At 32.9% G+C, this 20,543-nt stretch overlaps 1 protein-coding gene and 2 non-coding genes across 4 annotated transcripts; all 3 read right to left on the minus strand.

The window, feature by feature from the left end:
• Window positions 1-3,574: 3,574 nt before the first annotated feature.
• LOC148782288 (small nucleolar RNA SNORD14) lies at window positions 3,575-3,699 on the minus strand. Its single transcript, XR_016055178.1, has one exon. It is a non-coding gene; the product is annotated as a small nucleolar RNA SNORD14 (small nucleolar RNA).
• Window positions 3,700-7,034: 3,335 nt separating this feature from the next.
• LOC148782289 (ABC transporter G family member 1-like) lies at window positions 7,035-15,500 on the minus strand. 2 transcript variants are annotated; one of them, XM_088863669.1, is made up of 7 exons: window positions 14,892-15,500; window positions 11,681-11,760; window positions 10,340-10,891; window positions 9,181-9,309; window positions 8,913-9,107; window positions 8,600-8,686; window positions 7,035-7,942 (listed from the first exon to the last, which is right to left on the minus strand). In XM_088863669.1, exons 1-7 carry the CDS (start codon window positions 15,115-15,117, stop codon window positions 7,340-7,342), a joined length of 1,872 nt encoding a protein of 623 aa, XP_088719795.1. In that variant the 5' UTR covers window positions 15,118-15,500; the 3' UTR covers window positions 7,035-7,339. The 2 variants fall into 2 exon arrangements, with proteins under 2 accessions (XP_088719795.1, XP_088719796.1); XM_088863670.1 differs by lacking the exon at window positions 9,181-9,309.
• Window positions 15,501-19,443: 3,943 nt separating this feature from the next.
• On the minus strand, window positions 19,444-19,568 carry LOC148782290 (small nucleolar RNA SNORD14). The gene has a single exon (XR_016055161.1). It is a non-coding gene; the product is annotated as a small nucleolar RNA SNORD14 (small nucleolar RNA).
• Window positions 19,569-20,543: the final 975 nt, after the last annotated feature.

The raw sequence follows: 20,543 nt of genomic DNA on the forward strand, positions 1-20,543 counted from the left end.
ATGACCCACACATCTTTCTCTCTCTTAGATGGTTTTAAGAGGACCTGACTTTCTATATTTTGTCATGGAAATTTTTTTAATGAATCACATCAATGCATTATGCCTATCTTCATGTATAGAAACTCCATCTTTCGACATGATTTAGAGGTGTGCCTTCTTGGATTATTTACAATGGATACCTCAAGGAAATACTCTCTAATTCCCCGAAACTAGTTTTTGGGTCCACACGTAAATTTTGCCTCCCCTATAGAAGGGACTCGCGAGGAGGGCTTGTAGCAAGCATTTCATCAGTGCTTGTTTAGTCAATGGAAGCACCATGGAAGCTAGAAAAGGAGCCCTTCTTCCCCACCCTCTGCGTCTTATCCCAATATTACCATTCACTGCTGTCATGTGCTTTTTCGATTTCTCCATGGCCTTAGAGGGCTCCGCATTTTGTAGAAAAATTGAAATAGTGGCCCTCTTGGATTTCAATGCTTCTAATTCCAACCCAAATGCTACATTGAAGGTCCAAATGGATTCCTGGAAGGGGTTGAATTGTTGTGATTGGGAAGCAGTGGAGTGCCACACTTCCTCTTGCAGTGGTTCCTACCTTTATGTTATTTTGGGATGGGTTGACGCAATAATATAAATCCAACGGCCCATATTAAAAATGGGTTGATCTGATGATGACGACTTCATTTTATAATATAATTTTATTATTTTTTTCTATAAATCCCAATCACATGAAATTTGAAATATCCATTCTTCTCATCAAGGCACATCTAATAAAAGTTCTACAAAATAATTTAAAATAATAAATTAATCAAAATTCCCTTTAAAATTTTTAAGTGTATTTTGGTCTTTTCATTAATTATTTTTTGATATCTTTATTTGATTATTCTATTTTTAAAGATAAAAGGCTTAATTTAAAATGATTTAGATTTATTGGAAAAAATTAAAATTAAAATGCAAAATACAATCCTGATCATTAGATCACCCTAAAATCAATATGGGCCATTGAGCATTCACTGTAACTTTCAACTAGCGGCCTGCCCTCATATTCTCCCTGTTATTGTATATTAAACTTCCCAAGTTTTTTTTGTTCTTTCAATGCACATTTTTATTATGGGTGGGGTTACAACATTAAACAGTTCAATTAAGGTGAACCTCCAAATTTTATCATAACTTGTAATTTTGGTATTAAAAATTCTTAAGATTATTTGAAAAACTATTTTCACATCTAATTATAAACCTTTAAGCTCTAAAAATAGTTAAAATCAAGTAGATCTAGATATGTATGAAAATCTTGAAAATGGATGGTCTATATATATGTATGAAAATCTTGAGAATGGACGGACTAGATAATGTGTTGCAATATGCACTATTTTTTAGATTTTAATCTTTTTTTTTTTCTTTTTCATATTCATACATCTCAATGTCGAGATAATCAATTAGAAGATTTTTCAACATTAAAACAACCTTTTTCAAATGGATTTTTTAGGCGCATCCGTAGTTCTACATTTTAAGGTACATTTCATGGACGCAACCCTATGTAAACTTTTTCAGTGATCTCCTTGTAGTATAGGTATATGGTTTCACATAAGATGTTTGTAAATAATTGTGATCTCCTTATAGTATAGGTATATGGTTTCATATAAGATGTTTGTAAACAATTGTGATCTCCTTGTAATATAGGTATATGGCTTCAATGAATACATCGCTTCTTTTTAACTGGGTTATGTTATTGAGAGTTTGTTTGAAATAATTTTCTAATGTATTTCCTACACTCTGTTTCCTGCCTCGCCTTTGGATGTCGTACATGCGGAGATAATATGATGGAGGTATATGAAGTAATTATTTAAATGGTGTGGTTTTTGAAGGGTTACAACCTCAAAATTAAAGCGAGGTCCAAATTTTATCATATAATTTTGGTATAAAAAAGTATTCAGATTGATCTCAAAATCTATTTTCATATTTAATTAAAAATTTTTAAATTCTAAAAATTAAAAATAATTACAAACAACTAGATATATAAATATATAAAAATCTAAAAAATGAAATGTGTTGCAACATGCACTATTCATTTTATTTTTTTTATATTCATGCATCTCAATGTCAAATCTCAATATCAAGATGATCAATTAGAGGATTTTTCAGCATTAAAATAGCATTTTCAGATGGATTTTTAAGGTGCACCTTTAATTCTACCTTTTAAGATTGCAACCTTTCATAAACTTTTTCATTATTTAAATAATCTTTTACATATTTAATTTTGTATTAATTCCTACATAAATTTAACTGGGACTAAGAGTTTTATTATCATCAACCTCCAAAACCAAAACTGATTTAATTTTTACAAATAATTTATAGAGAACCAACTCTCATTGGAAGAGATTTTTGATGAGAGAAATTTGTTGGAGGTTTGTGTCCAAACAAAGTTTATTGTTTTATACGAATTGGAAAATGATTTTTGGAGTGAGACAAGTTTGTTTTCAATCAATGTTTAACTGTATTATATTGATTAGAATACAGTATTTTTCATTGTGATTTTGTATGCAACGAAACAACTCAAGAACGTCTATTTCTAATCTCGCCACACTTATAGTCAACCGCAACCCAAAAGAAGCAACATGAATAATAACCATTTTAAATGTATATAATATGATCTCATTCCCTCTACCAAAGTAATGTAATTTTTAATAATTTTAAGACTACGCTTTTCACTGCCTTCCTACTTTCGTGATACATCTGTTGCAAATTTTCCCTTCGCCGGAAAAATTTGAGTTTTTCAAGAGAATATAAATTTATTTTTTGTTGCTCTAAACAAGAAAGCGCAATTGTTTTTTGGGGAAATTATAATTCCCCGCACCCCCCCCCCCCAAGAGCTAAACTTTCGTGAAAATCGAAAGCTCTGATACATTCCATAGCATGGCCAAGTTAATATACTTTTGCGAAATTAGAAACAAACAAAAAAGGCCCAAATAAAATAGAGAGCTACCTTATATGGATAACTCAGTTAAAAGGCCCGAAACAATTAAAGTAAAGCTTAGAAAATCAAATTAAAACTTTGAAGAGGTTATTTTGATGCCAAAAATATTGATAATTTCAAAAGAAAAAATATTTTAAATCTTGGTGTCCGTATCTCTTGTAATACGTTGTAATACATTTTATGGAACATTAGAGATGTTGAACATAAATTTTCCTGCCATCAACTTTAAATGCGATTGAAAAAAATCAATTTAAACATGAGAAAAAACATATTAAAAGTCAAAATACATCCAGGAATAACAGAGAGGAATACTCACTCCAAAACGAGTATCACAACCAGCAAAAATATTCTAAGATGTTAAAACAGTACATAAGAATTCATAAAAATCTTAAAAATGTCAAAAGAGCAAAGAAGAATTCATAGAGAGATCGAGAGAGAATAAGCAAGAATAAGATAACAAAAATTAACCAAAAGAGACCATTAAATAGATGGACAAGAAGATCTGAGAGAGAGAGAGAGAGAAAAAGAGAGAACGAAGACATAATTTCTAAAAAGGCACAGAATTTAAAGAAGGACAGGAGTAGGACTGAATTTTGTGAGAGAGAGTGTCTCAGACATCCAAGGAAGAGTTAGGCAGCATTAGCTCTCAAGCCTGGCGGGGCGAAAGCTCTTAGGCGGCCACTGCGAATGTTTTTCTGAGAAAGAAGCGTTTCTTTTTATCATCATTGACACAACCATTCATCCAATATAAACATCTTCACATGAAGATCACATCAAAACCATTACAGAGTTATCGAAGACCTTGATTTAAAAAGCCCAACAGATCAGAGAAAAAAACCCATTGAAAGGTTCATTATGTTATCATCCCGACCTCGAGATATATAGGTGTAAAAAAAAAAAAAAGTTATTTCAAGGTTGGTTTGAAGTTTGGAAGGTTTTTAACAGATCATCTCGACATCGTGATGTATGTTGAAAAAACAAAAATAAATAAATTTCAAGTCCCAAAAATAGTGCATCTTGCAACACAATATCTGAATCGTCTATTTTAAAGATTTCATGTGTTTATAGACCTACTTAAATTAAACTATTTTTTGGGTCCAAAATTTAGAATTAAAAATGAGAATAGATTATTAAGCTATCATAAGAATTTTCTTCATCCAAATTATATCTTGTACTAAAATTTGGTATTGCAGCATATTTTGATTTTTTAAAGTTGCAATCTTATACAAACCACACCATTAAAAATATTACATTGCTTATTCTCTATTATCTTTTTCTAACATTTCATATTTTATGAGTCCACATACTCTTGTAGAACTGCGGTCCTCTTAATAATTTATTTTACAAAATTTAACAAATATAAATAAAAATAGATTATTAAACTATCCTAAGAATTTTCGGTACCCAAATATATATCTTATGCTAAAATTTGGTGTTGCACCTTACTTTGATTATTTAAAGTTGCAACCTTGTACAAACCACACCCTTAAAAATATTGCAATGCTTATTCTTTACTCTCTTTTTTACCATTTTATATTCTTTGAGTCCACAAACTCATGTAGAAATGTGGTCCCCTTAATAATTTAATTTTGAAATAGACTTTGATCCCAATTTTGAGGGAGTACATAATATTTAACAAGGAGAATATTAGCCTCTAAAAATAAAGATTTTATAAAACTACAAATGAGATTTTTTTGAAAAAATATTTGAATTTTACTTTTTCTTTGGAGGACTATTATTTATGTGACCCGATTTTGGGGGACAGTGTAGATCTCCAAGTCCTTATAGTAACATGTGGGGGCTTGGACACACCAAACAATTTTCCTTACATTGAGGGTATTTTAGTCCTTGGATTATTTTTTAGGGAAAGTCTTAAGTGTGACCCTACCCACATATAAAATATATGTGATCTCTGCTCTCAATTGTAAGATCTGAGAAGATGGCTGGAATACCTTGAGTCACAATGCCATAAGTTGGCTCTTGAGTGTCAGATCTTGATCCGACGGCTTAAAATATTTTATTTGTAATATTTTTATTCTATAAATCATTTTGCAGCGAAATTTGGGTCACATATATATCTAACAGGGGTGAACATGATAAACATAAATTAAAAAATATTTCCCCAGATAAAACAATACTAGAATACCCTTAAAACTTTAGAGGCATTCTGGTTATTTATTCTCCCCATAAATATTTTTTTATTTTTTTGCTAGGTGGCCAATAAGAAGATGGGATACCTAAGTAGAATAAATTTTTTTTTATTTTTTGCTAAGTGCCCAATAAGAAGATGGGATACCTCAAATTTAACTTGATTTTCTTAATTAAAAATCAAATAATGTTTTGGTGTGACATTGTAATATGAGCAATCCTAACAATCTATTCAAATTGAACAGCTGAGAAGTGGGATCACACGAAATCTATATGTGGGTGGATCACGTGGAATGCTTTCCGTATATACCTCTTTCAAGAGAGGGGCAAGTTAATAATATTAGTTTGAGAGCAGCCCGTGTCACTCTTTCGCCACTGAACATTTTGTTAGATGTTATATGCATCTTTAAAAAAAACAAAGAAGAAGACATTATTGAATTTCTGGGTTCAACAAAAAAAAGGTCATTACCTTCATAATACAATTACAAAGTATATGGATCATCGACCTCATGTTTCTTATTGAATTCCATGGATGGGCTCTTCTAAGTTCAAAGAAGCCATAGGGAAGGGAACACCTATGGGAAGCCACTACGTTGCGATAAGAGAATGTTACAGAAAATCCGTTTCTATTTTTGGAAATTTGAAAATGGTCATGTATATCCTATATTTTACACTAAAATCTTACTTTTTGATCTAATAATGTATTTCAATTCTATATTTTATATTTTACACCAAAGTCTAACTTTTTTTTTATAGTGAATAGTGTATTTTAATTCTATCTTATTTTCAATGCATTTGATTAAGTTCAAATTTTAAGTATCCATGCTTCTTATCATAATACACATGTAAAACATTATTAAAAATATATTTCAATGACAAAAATACCCCTATAAATTTCAAAATTTTTATATATTTTGTTAATTATTATTTTTTTATTTTATTTTTATTTTGGTTATATTGTGAGATGGTGATAGAGAAGTTTCTATAAGGCCTAGGTATTATGAAAACAAGATAATCCACACCTAAAATCCTCATCTAGAAAGTACTTTTGGCAGCATAAATCTCCATGATGTATCTAAAATCAATTTTCAACATCGATAATGAAATTTGAAACTCAAAAAATGATACACATATTGAGAATCTATGAAAACTTGCTTTTAGGGGAAAATGGATGGCCTAGATAATTTGTTACAATATACATTATTTTTAGAGCTTAAAATCCTAATTTTTTCCCAACCATAACGTTCAAGCTGAAATGATCGATGTATATATTTTCCAATACTTGAATCGCAATTTCCAATATTTTGATAGGGCTGCAGCCTTATCAAACCAATTTCCAATATTGATTCCCCAAATTTGAGCTAAATTAAATAAAATAAAAGTTAAAACACAATTCACACTCTCAAAAAGTGAGACTATAAAATATACATGTCGATTTTTAAATTTTGATAATTATAAATTTTGCTTGAGTGATGCCTAAATTGCGATCAATCCTATATTTCATGAGCTCATTGAGAGAGAGCAAGGAAGTACAATAATAATACGTAACACTTTTTTTTTCTTTTGGGAATACATATATAAGTTTTTTTGTTTTGATAAGTCAGTGGGGGAGAAAGCCTCATCCCAAAATTTTCATTAATAATAGAATACATACGCATAATTACTATACAATAAATAAATGGCAATGGAAAAACATATACAATGACCCTAGCCTGACATGTACATTAACATCATTTCAAGTAAACAGATGATCTCTGCCACCATGAAGGGGACTGCGTCATATTTGATAATTTCTAGGGTTATCCAACCTCATAGTAATAAGTGTACCAATACGTGTACTGTATATTTACCCCGGAGATCCAACTTCCATGGTCCTACGAAATCAGCTTGTTTCATCTGTCAAACGGACAAAGAGATAGGAAGAAAACTTGTATCTTCACTATTATCAACACGTAGATATAAAATCAGTAGTAATTTTGCAACAAATTAATTTGTACAGTAAGAAACAAATTCTATTCTAGGAGAAAAGGGCATTTCTTTCTACTCTTCTGTCGCTTGCTCGCAAGGCCGAGCTAAAAGAGCCAAAAAGGCCCTTACATATTGGAGTATGGCCACAAAGGCCTCACGACTGCCATTTAGTTCATGGTCTCTTTTTTCTATTATTTTAAAATACATTTAATAATATTATTTACTTTATGCTATTTTCAATAAGTTACTTTTCAACTATTTTTTCTTCATCACATTCTCACTAAACTTAGTTATGCCCAAGAACATGAGCCTATATAAAACCACCATGCCCAACAATATGGCCAAGTCCACCCACTTGGAGTACCCCATCTCCACTTGCCATGTCTCTGTTAAAATCTTCTCTCCTGTTATGGTGGGTGACCCTCCTACTAAGCCATTAGGGAAAGTAAGACCCTCAAACTCATTCTTGTAAAAACCTTGGTTAGCATACTTATGGAATGCGATGTAGTACATTGGGTACTTCCAGAATGGCTTAGGCAAGTCGTTAAGCAGTCGGAAAAAGCCACCGTTCAGCATCATGACACCTTGGATACCGGCACCGGTGATGATGCCCATGAGGAAATCGGGGACGGGGCTCGCAACAATCATCATGAGGCTCTCTACAAGCATCATGCATACAAAGAGGACTAGAGCAAAGTAGATGAAGTGCTCGGCTCCATCTTGAAGAGGAGCCAGGTAGTAGGCGATGGCTCCCGGGATTAGAGAGATGAGGAGGAGGTAGGGGGTGGAAGAGATGGTGTTTCCAATCACATAGGCGCCCACGCCGTAGTGCCCGTTTAGTCTCTCACGCCCGAAGATCTGTGACCATGAGGATCAATCCATGTGAGAGAGGCAGAGAGAGAGCGAGAGTCTCTAGTCATTTGCATCTTGGATTATTAGGTGAGATGTTTTGACCCCTCGATGTAATTTTTTCGTTTTCTTCTAATCTTTAAGCTTTTTATATGGAAAATGTTTATATAGAGCCGAGGCTCTAAACAATCAAATTAGAGTCCACCTAAAACTTTTTGAGGTTGTTTTGATGCCCAAATATCCTTAAATTGATCATCTCGATATCAAGATTCATAGACATGAGAAAAAATTGGATTTCAAGTTTTAGAAATAGTGTATCTTGTAACGCATTTTTGGACCGTCAATTTTCAAGTTTTTATAGATATGCTTGATCTACAGTGTTTTTCAAACTTTGAATTTTATTACTAAAGATGAAAATATATTTTAAGGCTATCACAAAGATTTCCAGTATTTAAACTACCTTTCTCGATACTATTTGAAGGTGCGCTTTATTTTGATTGTTTAGAGCTTCAGCTCTATACAAATTGCACCCTTTTTATATAGGTTCATGGTTCCGTACTCTTGATTCTTTTTTCTTTAGTATTCTACTTGAGTCATCAAATTTTTTTTTATTGTTGCTGTAAAAAGGAAAATAAATATATGGAAAGATGGTAATGAAAAAACGACCTTCATGTCCTCCACAAAGGAAGGGAAGCCTCCAATCGCCATGAACGTCAAAAATGCTGCCACAAACATGAGCATGGACCCTCTCGCCTAAAATGTTTGTCAATACAAAACACACGAGAACCATGATATTTAGAAGGTAGAATGCATAGGTTGTTCAACTTTTGATTGAAGTTGAATGGACTCGAGGCAAAGGCGATCAGGTGCCACAACATGACATTTTGAGTTCCATTTTTACCACAAGTAAGGCTGTTCCCCACTGATCTACCCTAAAAAGCAAAAAAAACTTTTAATTGAAGCACAATGTCACACTAACCTGAATGGAGCCAAAGTTGTGGCCAATGTCAAAGAAGATGGTGCCTACACACACGCACAACGCAATGTAGATTCCTAGGCGCAACCAATAATATCCCAAATCCCTATACATGTTCACAAAAGATCTTCTTGTCAAGACTGATGCTTGTGTAAAGAAGCTTGCTTGGCTTCCTTTCTTTGTCAATGCTTCTCCCTCCTATAACAAATCTTTCAAAGAGTTAGACATACACACATATGGAGAGAGCGAGATTGAGAGAGAGAGGTCTTACACTCTTGGATATATCAGCTACACGAGCAAGGACTTGTTTGGCCATGGTGGATGACTTGTAAGACTTGACTAAGATATCAATGGCCGCAGAAGCTTTTATGGCCTTGGCCTCGGGACCTTGTTCAATATCCTAAGGAGATTGACTACTTCTTAGTGTTAAGCAACAACCTTAGATCAACAAACACCAGCCCAAATCCAAGAATTGCAAGCCTAGGAGTGCTTGAAAAAGTATTGGGCTTGACTTGGGCCATCATATAAATATATATGATATATATTCTCCAGCATGGCATAACTCGGCCCATTGGCCAGTGCACCTTACTTTTTAGAAAAATATCAATAAAAGTGTCGAAACCCATTGCAATGTAGCTAAAAGAATAAAAAGATTACAAATTACACTTAATATAAATTGATATATTAGTCGGGTACTTAAAGAAATTGTGGAAACTTTGTCTTCCAACTTGCCCCAATTCGATATTAGGAAGCCATAACAATTAAGGGTGCTTTGGTAATTTTAGCCCCAAATAAGCTTTAACTAAAGGATGTGGTTTGTAAAGAGCCTAGGCTCTAAACAATAAAAATTAAAGCCTACTTTCAAATAGTATCGAGAAAATCTTTGTGAAAGCTATAAAATATATTTTCATATTTACTTATAAAGTTTCAAGTTTCAAATTATCCATGAAAACTTGAAAATCTTGAAAATTGACTGTCTAAAAATATGTTACAAAATACAATATTTTGAAAATCTTGAAAATTTTGATGTTGAGATGATCAAGTTGAAGATATTTGGGAATCAAAACAACCTCTTTTAGTAAATTTTTATAGGAAGGCTCAAATTTGATTGTTTAGAGCCTCGGCTCTGTATAAACTTTTCGCATAACTAAATGACCCTTTTGAGGGAAAAATTACCAAAAACCTCCAATTTTTTTGGCTTGTCAATACTGATTGGGTGAAATTTGGATAGTTTTTAACATTTTCTTTGATGAAGTGATTGATTGATAATGAAATTTAAAGGCACATCGCCAATTGTAATTTGTAATATTTTAACCCATTTAGTGATATTGTAAAGGTTTCAACCCATTTTCCCTATTTTCTTGGCCCAAACCCGGTCAAAAAGCCCACATAGATATGAGAGGGGGATAGATTGTGCATATTCCAATTACCTTATCAAAGTCAGAGTTGATGGTGCGGAGGAAGTGATCTGATGGGTTTCTCAGTGAAGGGTAAGGGAACCCACTCAGTGCGAAAAACTCACTGGCTGCAGTGGCCGGGCCAAAATACACAGTTTTCCCAGTGGAGAGGAGGCATAGTGTGCTGAAGAGGCCGAACACCTCAGCACTAGGCTGGTGTATCGTTGCCACCACGGTTCGACCATCATGCGAAGCCAAACGTGCAATTCGAGTCATGACATGGTAAGATGCTGCACTGTCGAGCCCACTAGTGGGCTCATCAAGAAAGAGAAGGCTAGGTCTCGTGAGGATCTCAATACAAACGCTCACCCTTCTCTTTTGGCCACCACTTAGTCCCTTAACGCCCCAACCCCCTATCCTTGTATGCATCGCATCTTGTAAACCCATCTCTCTGATGGTTGTCTCAGCCCTCTCTCTCTTTTGGGAGCTCGACATGGTGCTGGGCAATTGGAGCTGGGCTGAGTAGTACACCGCTTCCCATACCGTGAGGGTGGTCATGAGTGTATCATCCTGGGTCACATGGGCCTAGGTTCCAAAAGGCATATGAGCCTATATAGATTAGAAATTGAAAGTGAACGGTGCTGGATCGGTCATTTGCATCTACGAAGAGGTTTATATAGAGGCGAGGCTCTAAACAATCAAATTAGAGCCCACCTAAAAAATTTCATTAGAAGAGGTTGTTTTGATGTCCAAACATCCTCAAATTGATCATCTCGACATCAAGATGCATGGACATGAGAAGCAACATAAATTTCAAGTTTTGGAAATAGTGCATCTTGTAATGCATTTTTGGATCGTCAATTTTCAAGCTCTTCATGTTTTCACGGATTTGCTCTATCTACACTATTTTTGAAGCTGTAAAATTTTTAATTAAAGACTAAAAAATATTTTAAGGCTATCACAAAGATTTCCAATATTGAAACCATACTTCTCGACACTATTTGAAGGTAGGCTTTACTTTGATAATTTAAACCCTCGGCTCTATACAAACCGCACCCTTACATTTAAGGTGCATGATATATCCTACACCATAGGAACATGTATTGCGTTCTAAATGATGAATGGTCGAGATTAACTCTATCCAATTGACTGCTCATCATCAAGAATTGTTGTTAATCTCTCAATGGATTTTGGATGTTCCCATGGTGTAGCACATACTAAATAGAACTTTAGGAACCCTGTCCTTCTATTTAGGAACCATGTACCTTAGTATAGGGTCCAACGACTAAATTAAGAGGGCTCAACGACTAAATTAAGAGGGCTGATCCCAATGTAAAATCCAGAATTAATGCATCAAGTAAGGTATGTCCATACCGATGTTCCATATGCTAGGGCTTGTTTCCGACCATTGACAAGGATCGCCCCTGTTTGCTTTGTGTTAGAACTCACTCGGCCTACAAATCAAGCAATCCAAGTGTAGGACAACACAAGTGTCAGAATACAATGAACACTCATGAAAAATGAAAGGGCTGTGTGATCTAGCACAACATGTACAATCAAATTTTTTGCATTCTTTCTTTTGCAATACCGGCTAGATGACTTACATATGTCTAGAAAATATAACATTAATTTACAAAAATAAAACCAAATACAACCTAGGACCTTCTTTTGCACACCATTGCAATTCTATGAAAAAAATATAGTTAAATTCATTATTTTTAACAAATATTTGTATTAGTAGGAATTTAGAAGAGATGCTATCCTTGTACAATAGAGTCTTAATGAACAAAGTTTATTTCCGTAAATATTAAATTTAAGTCCTCAAATTATAAGGAGTCCCTTAATTTTTATTTCCAATACAAATAAGGAATGCGACATTTTTTAATTTTTATAAAATTTAATTATTAACATTTTATTGTTAAACATAATTTATTCCAATTTAAATTATGAAATTTAAAAATAAAGTAATAATGTTAAAGCATCAAAGGCTATCTATTTTGATTGATAGCTGCTCGTGACTAAACACACTCATTTAAGGAAGGAACACGTTTAGATGAGGTGTGAACATCAAACTATAGAGGTAAAGCGTACCATAAACATCCACTTCAAATTAATCATCCCGGCCACAGAATATAAGAATATACAAGAAAGATTTCAAGTCCTAGAATTAATGCAATGAACTATTTGGACCATTCATTTTCTAAAATTTAAAGTAAGTTTAGATAAACTATATCGGCACTATTTTTGGAGCTTTAAATTCATAATTTAGAGAAATATAGATTTTCAAGCTACCATTGCTCTAGCAAATGGAGAAGTAAAAGTCTAATCCGAGATTGGAACCCTAATTATCGTATCAAATTGCATTGCCTGCCTTTTATAGGTAACTTCAAATAATCTGCATTTTTTTTAAAATAACATTTTGTTTTCTTTTGGATAAGTTGGGTTACTGAAATTAGGCTCCCCTAATAATAGGGGCGGACCAGGTTGACAGCTTTATTACGCTTAAAAGGACGAGAAAACCCTAATGTTCCAAAAATTTTGTGCATCCAAACAAAGTATAAACAACCGAACATCTTTTTTGGTGGTATTAGAACTTCACTTTGATTAGAATGTTCCGTTTTGTTACGGCATGTTTGGTTGGTCCACGTTAAAATTGCCTTATACATATTTTTGTAAATAAAACTCATCATAAAATATTTTTCTATAAAATGGTCCACTTTGCATAAAAATATAACCACATTTCAACCCATGGCAAGCATTTCTCTTGTTTTATTTAAATATAATATATAAATTACTAATATATATTTATTTTACGTTATGTGCTATTATACTATATGTTTTATATTATTAATGTATATTAGTATTATATATAATAGATATTACCTCTATATCTATGTCTTCTCACATATTTTTGAATTTTGTTAAAACCCCATCGACAAATGCTATCCCCACTTGGACCAATACAACACCAAAAGTGCATCAGAAAGGGTGGAGTTGAAGCTTATCCTTACATATCCAGTCCCTATACATTAGATTCCGAACTAATGGAATAGCTATATAATATATAAAGAGGAAAGTTTATATAGAGCTGAGGCTCTAAACAATAAACTTTGAGCCTACCTCAAAAAGTTCACTAAAGAGGTTGTTTTGATGCTCAAATTTATTCAAATTGATCATCTTGACATCAAGATGCATGGACATGAGAAAACATGGATTTCAAGTTTTGCAAATAGTGTATTTTGTAATGCATTTCTGGACCGTCAATTTTCAAGATTTTCAAGTTTTCATAGATCAACCGATCTATACTTTTTTTGAAGCCTTGAACTTTATAAATAAATATGGAAATATATTTTCAGGCTATCACAAAGATTTCTAGTAGTGAAACCATATTTCTCGACATTATTTGAAAGTAGGCTCTGATTTGATTGTTTAGAGCCTATGCTCTATACAAACTGCACCCATAAAGTTATATACTATATTACATATATTTATATTATACTAAATTATATTATATAGATATATATTATATTTATATTGTATTACATAGTATATCTAATATATTTAGTTTATTATATATAATATATAATATATTGTATTTTATTAATATTTAAATATTATTTGAATAAATATAACTATATATTTTAAGTTATAATATTTAAATAACACATGTATTTAAGTACTAAGTAAGTTATCAAACATATGAATTACCCAAAAAAAAAAAAACAAATTGCCAATTACTTGTTAACAAACTTTGAGAAATGAAAGTTTACAAAAGTCTTTTTTTTTCAAAGAAACGTGCCCTTAGACCAAGCCCGGATCACAAGAGCCTACCTAGACCACTAAAGGCTTCTACCAAATAAAAAAATCAATCGGCCAAAATATTTTGCACTCCCCCTTGAGAGTATCTATTTACTATGGGTAAAACTCAATTTAGAAGCACTTTTAGGATTCCAAGTTCCGGAGATGTAACCTTCTCAATCCATAAACCAACTTTACTAATTTTTTTTTTTATGAATCACAATCTCGATGTACTTAAACAACAATGCCTCAAGATTAAAAAGAGGCTGTTCATTTCCTGGAGGTTTAGATCGAAGTGTTAGAGAACTCAAAGCCAAAATTCTCTTCCCAAAATAATGATAGGGGGTTCCTCAAATCTGAGATAAAAAGTCCTTTTAAGTCAGTCTTTTCCCCAAGGGATAAATTAATAAGTGAACAATTGTTTCATGCGGGCTGGACTGCATTTCTACAATATGCGATCGATAGGTATAAAGTATCCCTCTTAAAGATGGATGCAAATAGGTGATCCATCCAAACGGTCCAAAGGTTTTTTTTTTAATATAATTTTTATTTATAGTTTCAAAATATATTTATTTTCATATTCATGATCTCCATGGTAAAAATTATATATTAGCTAATTAGTAGGATTAAATTATATTTAAAATAAATATAATTTAAATGCCAAGCCCACATTTCTACATTTGCGGGCTTGGCCGCATGCTAACCACGTCCTTAATATATTCCCACATGAACATAGTGAACATGCTCAATAATAAAAAAATCTAAAGTTGAAAGAAAAGCCTGAAACCTGCAAATGCATCGAGAAGGGTTGACTTTCCGCACCCTGACGGGCCCATGATAGCCAAGACCTCGCCTGGTTGGGCGCACCCATTAAGCCCCTTTAGAATTGTGCACGCACCCTCTGTCCCAAGAGCCGTGACCCACAGATCGGTCCATGTTAATGACAATTTGGACCCAATGGAGCCTACTGGATCGATATCGGGTCGAACAGACTTATGCTTGGTCCTACCCATCCCCACACTAGTCTCAGCAGTGTGTTTAGAGCAAATCTTGGCCGGTTGGAGAGCTGGTGAATTGAGGTGGAAGAAGCATTCGGTGGTGGTTGATGCATCCTCATCTGTGTCGGAGACATTTAGGCTCGGGTTTGGTTAGAATGGTTTAGGAGTGATTTCATCAAGGGAGATGTCGTCTTTGGATTCATGTTGGAAGGGATTGTGGCCGAGGAAAGGGTTTGGGGATTGTGTTGGGCTCGAATTCGGCGTCCATCGTGGGACATAAGGGGGTGAGGCCATCGAGATTGAGAGCAGCTTGAACAAGAATGTAGGGGAAAGAGAGAGAGAGAGAGAGATTGGGGAGGGGCGGACGGGGGCTGGGAAGACTGGTCTGAGGGGACGATGGTTTTAAACTCTTTTTGGTCCATTTAAAATGCGCGTGTAGAGGTAATTTGATCATTTTAATTTATCGAAAATATTTTTTGAATATTTTTCGCTAGTGCGATTTTAATAGAGGAATGAACATAAAAAATTTAGTGTCAAATTAGTCTATAGAAAAAAGGAAAATCCACACATAGTACATCAAGCAATGAACTTAGGGGCCCGCTTGTGGAAAAAATGGCTCCTGCCATTGTTTCAAATGGCTCCTGCCTTTGCTTCAAAAGAAAATTTAATGGCCTCAATCATCAATGCAAACAGTTGCCTCTCTCTCTCTCCAATGACTTGGAGATGCAGTTGTCTGTCTATTGACATGGAGATGACCCACACATCTTTCTCTTTCTTAGATGGTTTTAAGAGGACCTGACTTTCTACATTTTTCATGGAAGTTTTTTTAATGAATCACATCAATGCATTGTGCCTATCTTCATGTATAGAAACTCCATCTTTTGACATGATTTAGAGGTGTGCCATCTTGGATTGTTTACGATGGATACCTCAAGGAAATACTCTCTAATTCCCCGAAACTAGTTTTTGGGTCCACACGTAAATTTTGCCTCCCCTATAGAAGGGACTCGCGAGGAGGACTTGTAGCAAGCATTTCATCAGTGCTTGTTTAGTCAATGGAAGCACCATGGAAGCTAGAAAAGGAGCCCTTCTTCCCCACCCTCTGCGTCTTATCCCAATATTACCATTCACTGCTGTCATGTGCTTTTTCGATTTCTCCATGGCCTTAGAGGGCTCCCCATTTTGTAGAGAAAATGAAATAGTGGCCCTCTTGGATTTCAATGCTTCTAATTCCAACCCAAATGCTACATTGAAGGTCCAAATGGATTCCTGGAAGGGGTTGAATTGTTGTGAGTGGGAAGCAGAGGAGTGCCACACTTCCTCTTGTAGTGGTTCCTACCTTTATGTTATTTTGGGATGGGTTGACGCAGTAATATAAATCCAACGGCCCATATTAAAAATGGGTTGATCTGATGATGACGACTTCATTTTATAATATAATTTTAATATTTTTTTATTAAATCCCAATTGTATGAAATTTGAAATATCCATTCTTCTCATCAAGGCACATCTAATAAAAGTTCTACAAAATAATTTAAAATAATAAATTAATCAAAATTCCCTTTAAAATTTTTAAGAGTATTTTGGTCTTTTTATTAATTATTTTTTGATATCTTTATTTGATTATTCTATTTTTAAAGATAAAATCCTTAAATTTAAAATGATTTAGATTTATTGGAAAAAATTAAAATTAAAATGCAAAATACAATTCTGATCATTAGATCACCCTAAAATCAATATGGGCCATTGAGCATTCACTGTAACTATCAGCTAGCGGCCTGCCCTCATATTCTCCCTGTTATTGTATATTAAACTTCCCAAGTTTTTTTTGTTCTTTCAATGCACATTTTTATTAAGGGTGTGGTTACAACATTAAACAATTCAATTAAGGTGAACCTCCAAATTTTATCATAACTTGTAATTTTGGTGGTAAAAATTCTTAAGATTATTTGAAAAACTATTTTCACATCTAATTATAAACCTTTAAGTTCTAAGAATAGTTAAAATCAAGTAGATCTAGATATGTATGAAAATCTTGAAAATGGATGGTCTATATATATGTATGAAAATCTTGAGAATGGACGGTCTAGATAATGTGTTGCAATATGCACTATTTTTTAGATTTTAATCTTTTTTTTTTTCTTTTTCATATTCATACATCTCAATGTCGAGATAATCAATTAGAAGATTTTTCAACATTAAAACAACCTTTTTCAAATGGATTTTTTAGGCGCATCCGTAGTTCTACATTTTAAGGTACATTTCATGGACGCAACCCTATGTAAACTTTTTCAGTGATCTCCTTGTAGTATAGGTATATGGTTTCACATAAGATGTTTGTAAATAATTGTGATCTCCTTATAGTATAGGTATATGGTTTCATATAAGATGTTTGTAAATAATTGTGATCTCCTTGTAATATAGGTACATGGCTTCAATGAATACATCGCTTCTTTTTAACTGGGTTATGTTATTGAGAGTTTGTTTGAAATAATTTTTTAATGTATTTCCTACACTCTGTTTCCTGCCTCGCCTTTGGATGTCGTACATGCGGAGATAATATGATGGAGGTATATGAAGTAATTATTTAAATGGTGTGGTTTCTGAAGGGTTACAACCTCAAAATTAAAGCGAGGTCCAAATTTTATCATATAATTTTGGTATAAAAAAGTATTCAGATTGATCTCAAAATCTATTTTCATATTTAATTAAAAAGTTTTAAATTCTAAAAATTAAAAATAATTACAAACAACTAGATATATAAATATATAAAAATCTAAAAAATGAAATGTGTTGCAACATGCACTATTCATTTTAATTTTTTTATATTCATGCATCTCAATGTCAAATCTCAATATCAAGATGATCAATTAGAGGATTTTTCAGCATTAAAATAACATTTTCAGATGGATTTTTAAGGTGCACCTTTAATTCTATTTTTTAAGATTGCAACCTTTCATAAACTTTTTCATTATTTAAATAATCTTTTACATATTTAATTTTGTATTAATTCCTACATAAATTTAACTGGGACTAAGAGTTTTATTATCGTCAACCTCCAAAACCAAAACTGATTTAATTTTTACAAATAATTTAACGAGAACCAACTCTCATTGGAAGAGATTTTTGATGAGAGAAATTTGTTGGAGGTTTGTTTCCAAACAAAGTTTATTGTTTTATACGAATTGGAAAATGATTTTTGGAGTGAGACAAGTTTGTTTTCAATCAATGTTTAACTGTATTATATCGATTAGAATACAGTATTTTTCATTGTGATTTTGTATGCAACGAAACAACTCAAGAACGTCTATTTCTAATCTCGCCACACTTAGAGTCAACCGCAACCCAAAAGAAGCAACATGAATAATAACCACTTTAAATGTATATAATATGATCTCATTCCCTCTACCAAAGTAATGTAATTTTTAATAATTTTAAGACTACGCTTTTCACTGCCTTCCTACTTTCGTGATACATCTGTTGCAAATTTTCCCTTCGCCGGAAAAATTTGAGTTTTTCAAGAGAATATAAATTTATTTTTTGTTGCACTAAACAAGAAAGCGCAATTGTTTTTTGGGGAAATTATAATTCCCCGCCCCCCCCCCCCCCCCCCCCCCCCCCCCCCCCCCCCCCAAGAGCTAAACTTTCGTGAAAATCGAAAGCTCTGATACATTCCATAGCATGGCCAAGTTAATATAGAAATTAGAAACAAACAAAAAAGGCCCAAATAAAATAGAGAGCTACCTTATATGGATAACTCAGTTAAAAGGCCCGAAACAATTAAAGTAAAGCCTAGAAAATCAAATTAAAACTTTGAAGAGGTTATTTTGATGCCAAAAAAATTGATAATCTCAAAAGAAAAAATATTTTAAATCTTGGTATCCGTATCTCTTGTAATACGTTGTAATACATTTTATGGAACATTAGAGATGTTGAACATAAATTTTCCTACCATCAACTTTAAATGCGATTGAAAAAAATCAATTTAAACATGAAAAAAAACATATTAAAAGTCAAAATACATCCAGGAATAACAGAGAGGAATACTCACTCCAAAACGAGTATCACAACCAGCAAAAATTTTCTAAAATGTTAAAACAGTACATAAGAATTCATAAAAATCTTAAAAATTTCAAAAGAGCAAAGAAGAATTCATAGAGAGATCGAGAGAGAATAAGCAAGAATAAGATAACAAAAATTAACCAAAAGAGACCATTAAATAGATGGACAAGAAGATCTGAGAGAGAGAGAGAGAGAAAAAGAGAGAACGAAGACATAACTTCTAAAAAAGCACAGACTTTACAGAAGGACAGGAGTTGGACTGAATTTTGTGAGAGAGAGTGTCTCAGACATCCAAGGAAGAGTTAGGCAGCATTAGCTCTCAAGCCTGGCGGGACGAAAGCTCTTAAGCGGCCACTGCGAATGTTTTTCTGAGAAAGAAGCGTTTCCTTTTATCATCATTGACACAACCATTCATCCAATATAAACATCTTCACATGAAGATCACATCAAAAGCATTACAGAGTTATCAAAGACCTTGATTTAAAAAGCCCAACAGATCAGAGAAACAAACCAATTGAAAGGTTCATTATGTTATCATCCCGACCTCGAGATATATAGGTGTAAAAAACAAAAAAAGTTATTTCAAGGTTGGTTTGAAGTTTGAAAGGTTTTTAACAGATCAACTCGACATCGTGATGTATGTTGAAAAAACAAAAATAAATAAATTTCACGTCCCAAAAACAGTGCGTCTTGCAACACAATATCTGATTCGTCTATTTTAAAGATTTTCATGTGTTTATAGACCTACTTGAATTAAACTATTTTTTGGGTCCAAAATTTAGAATTAAAAATGAGAATAGATTATTAAGCTATCCTAAGAATTTTCTTCATCCAAATTATATCTTGTACTAAAATTTGGTATTGCAGCATATTTTGATTTTTTAAAGTTGCAATCTTATACAAACCACACCATTAAAAATATTACATTGCTTATTCTCTATTATCTTTTTCTACCATTTCATATTTTATGAGTCCACATACTCTTGTAGAACTGCGGTCCTCTTAATAATTTATTTTACAAAATTTAACAAATATAAATAAAAATAGATTATTAAACTATCCTAAGAATTTTCGGTACCCAAATTATATCTTATGCTAAAATTTGGTGTTGCACCTTACTTTGATTATTTAAAGTTGCAACCTTGTAAAAACCACACCCTTAAAAATATTGCAATGCTTATTCTTTACTCTCTTTTTTACCATTTTATATTCTTTGAGTCCACAAACTCATGTAGAAATGTGGTCCCCTTAATAATTTAATTTTGAAATAGACTTTGATCCCAATTTTGAGGGAGTACATAATATTTAACAAGGAGAATATTAGCCTCTAAAAATAAAGATTTTATAAAACTACAAATGAGATTTTTTTGAAAAAATAT

This window comes from Amborella trichopoda, chromosome 4 (assembly GCF_054954075.1).
Source record: "Amborella trichopoda isolate Santa Cruz 75 chromosome 4, AtrichopodaSantaCruz75HAP2 v2.0, whole genome shotgun sequence".
Classification (NCBI taxonomy): domain Eukaryota; kingdom Viridiplantae; phylum Streptophyta; class Magnoliopsida; order Amborellales; family Amborellaceae; genus Amborella; species Amborella trichopoda.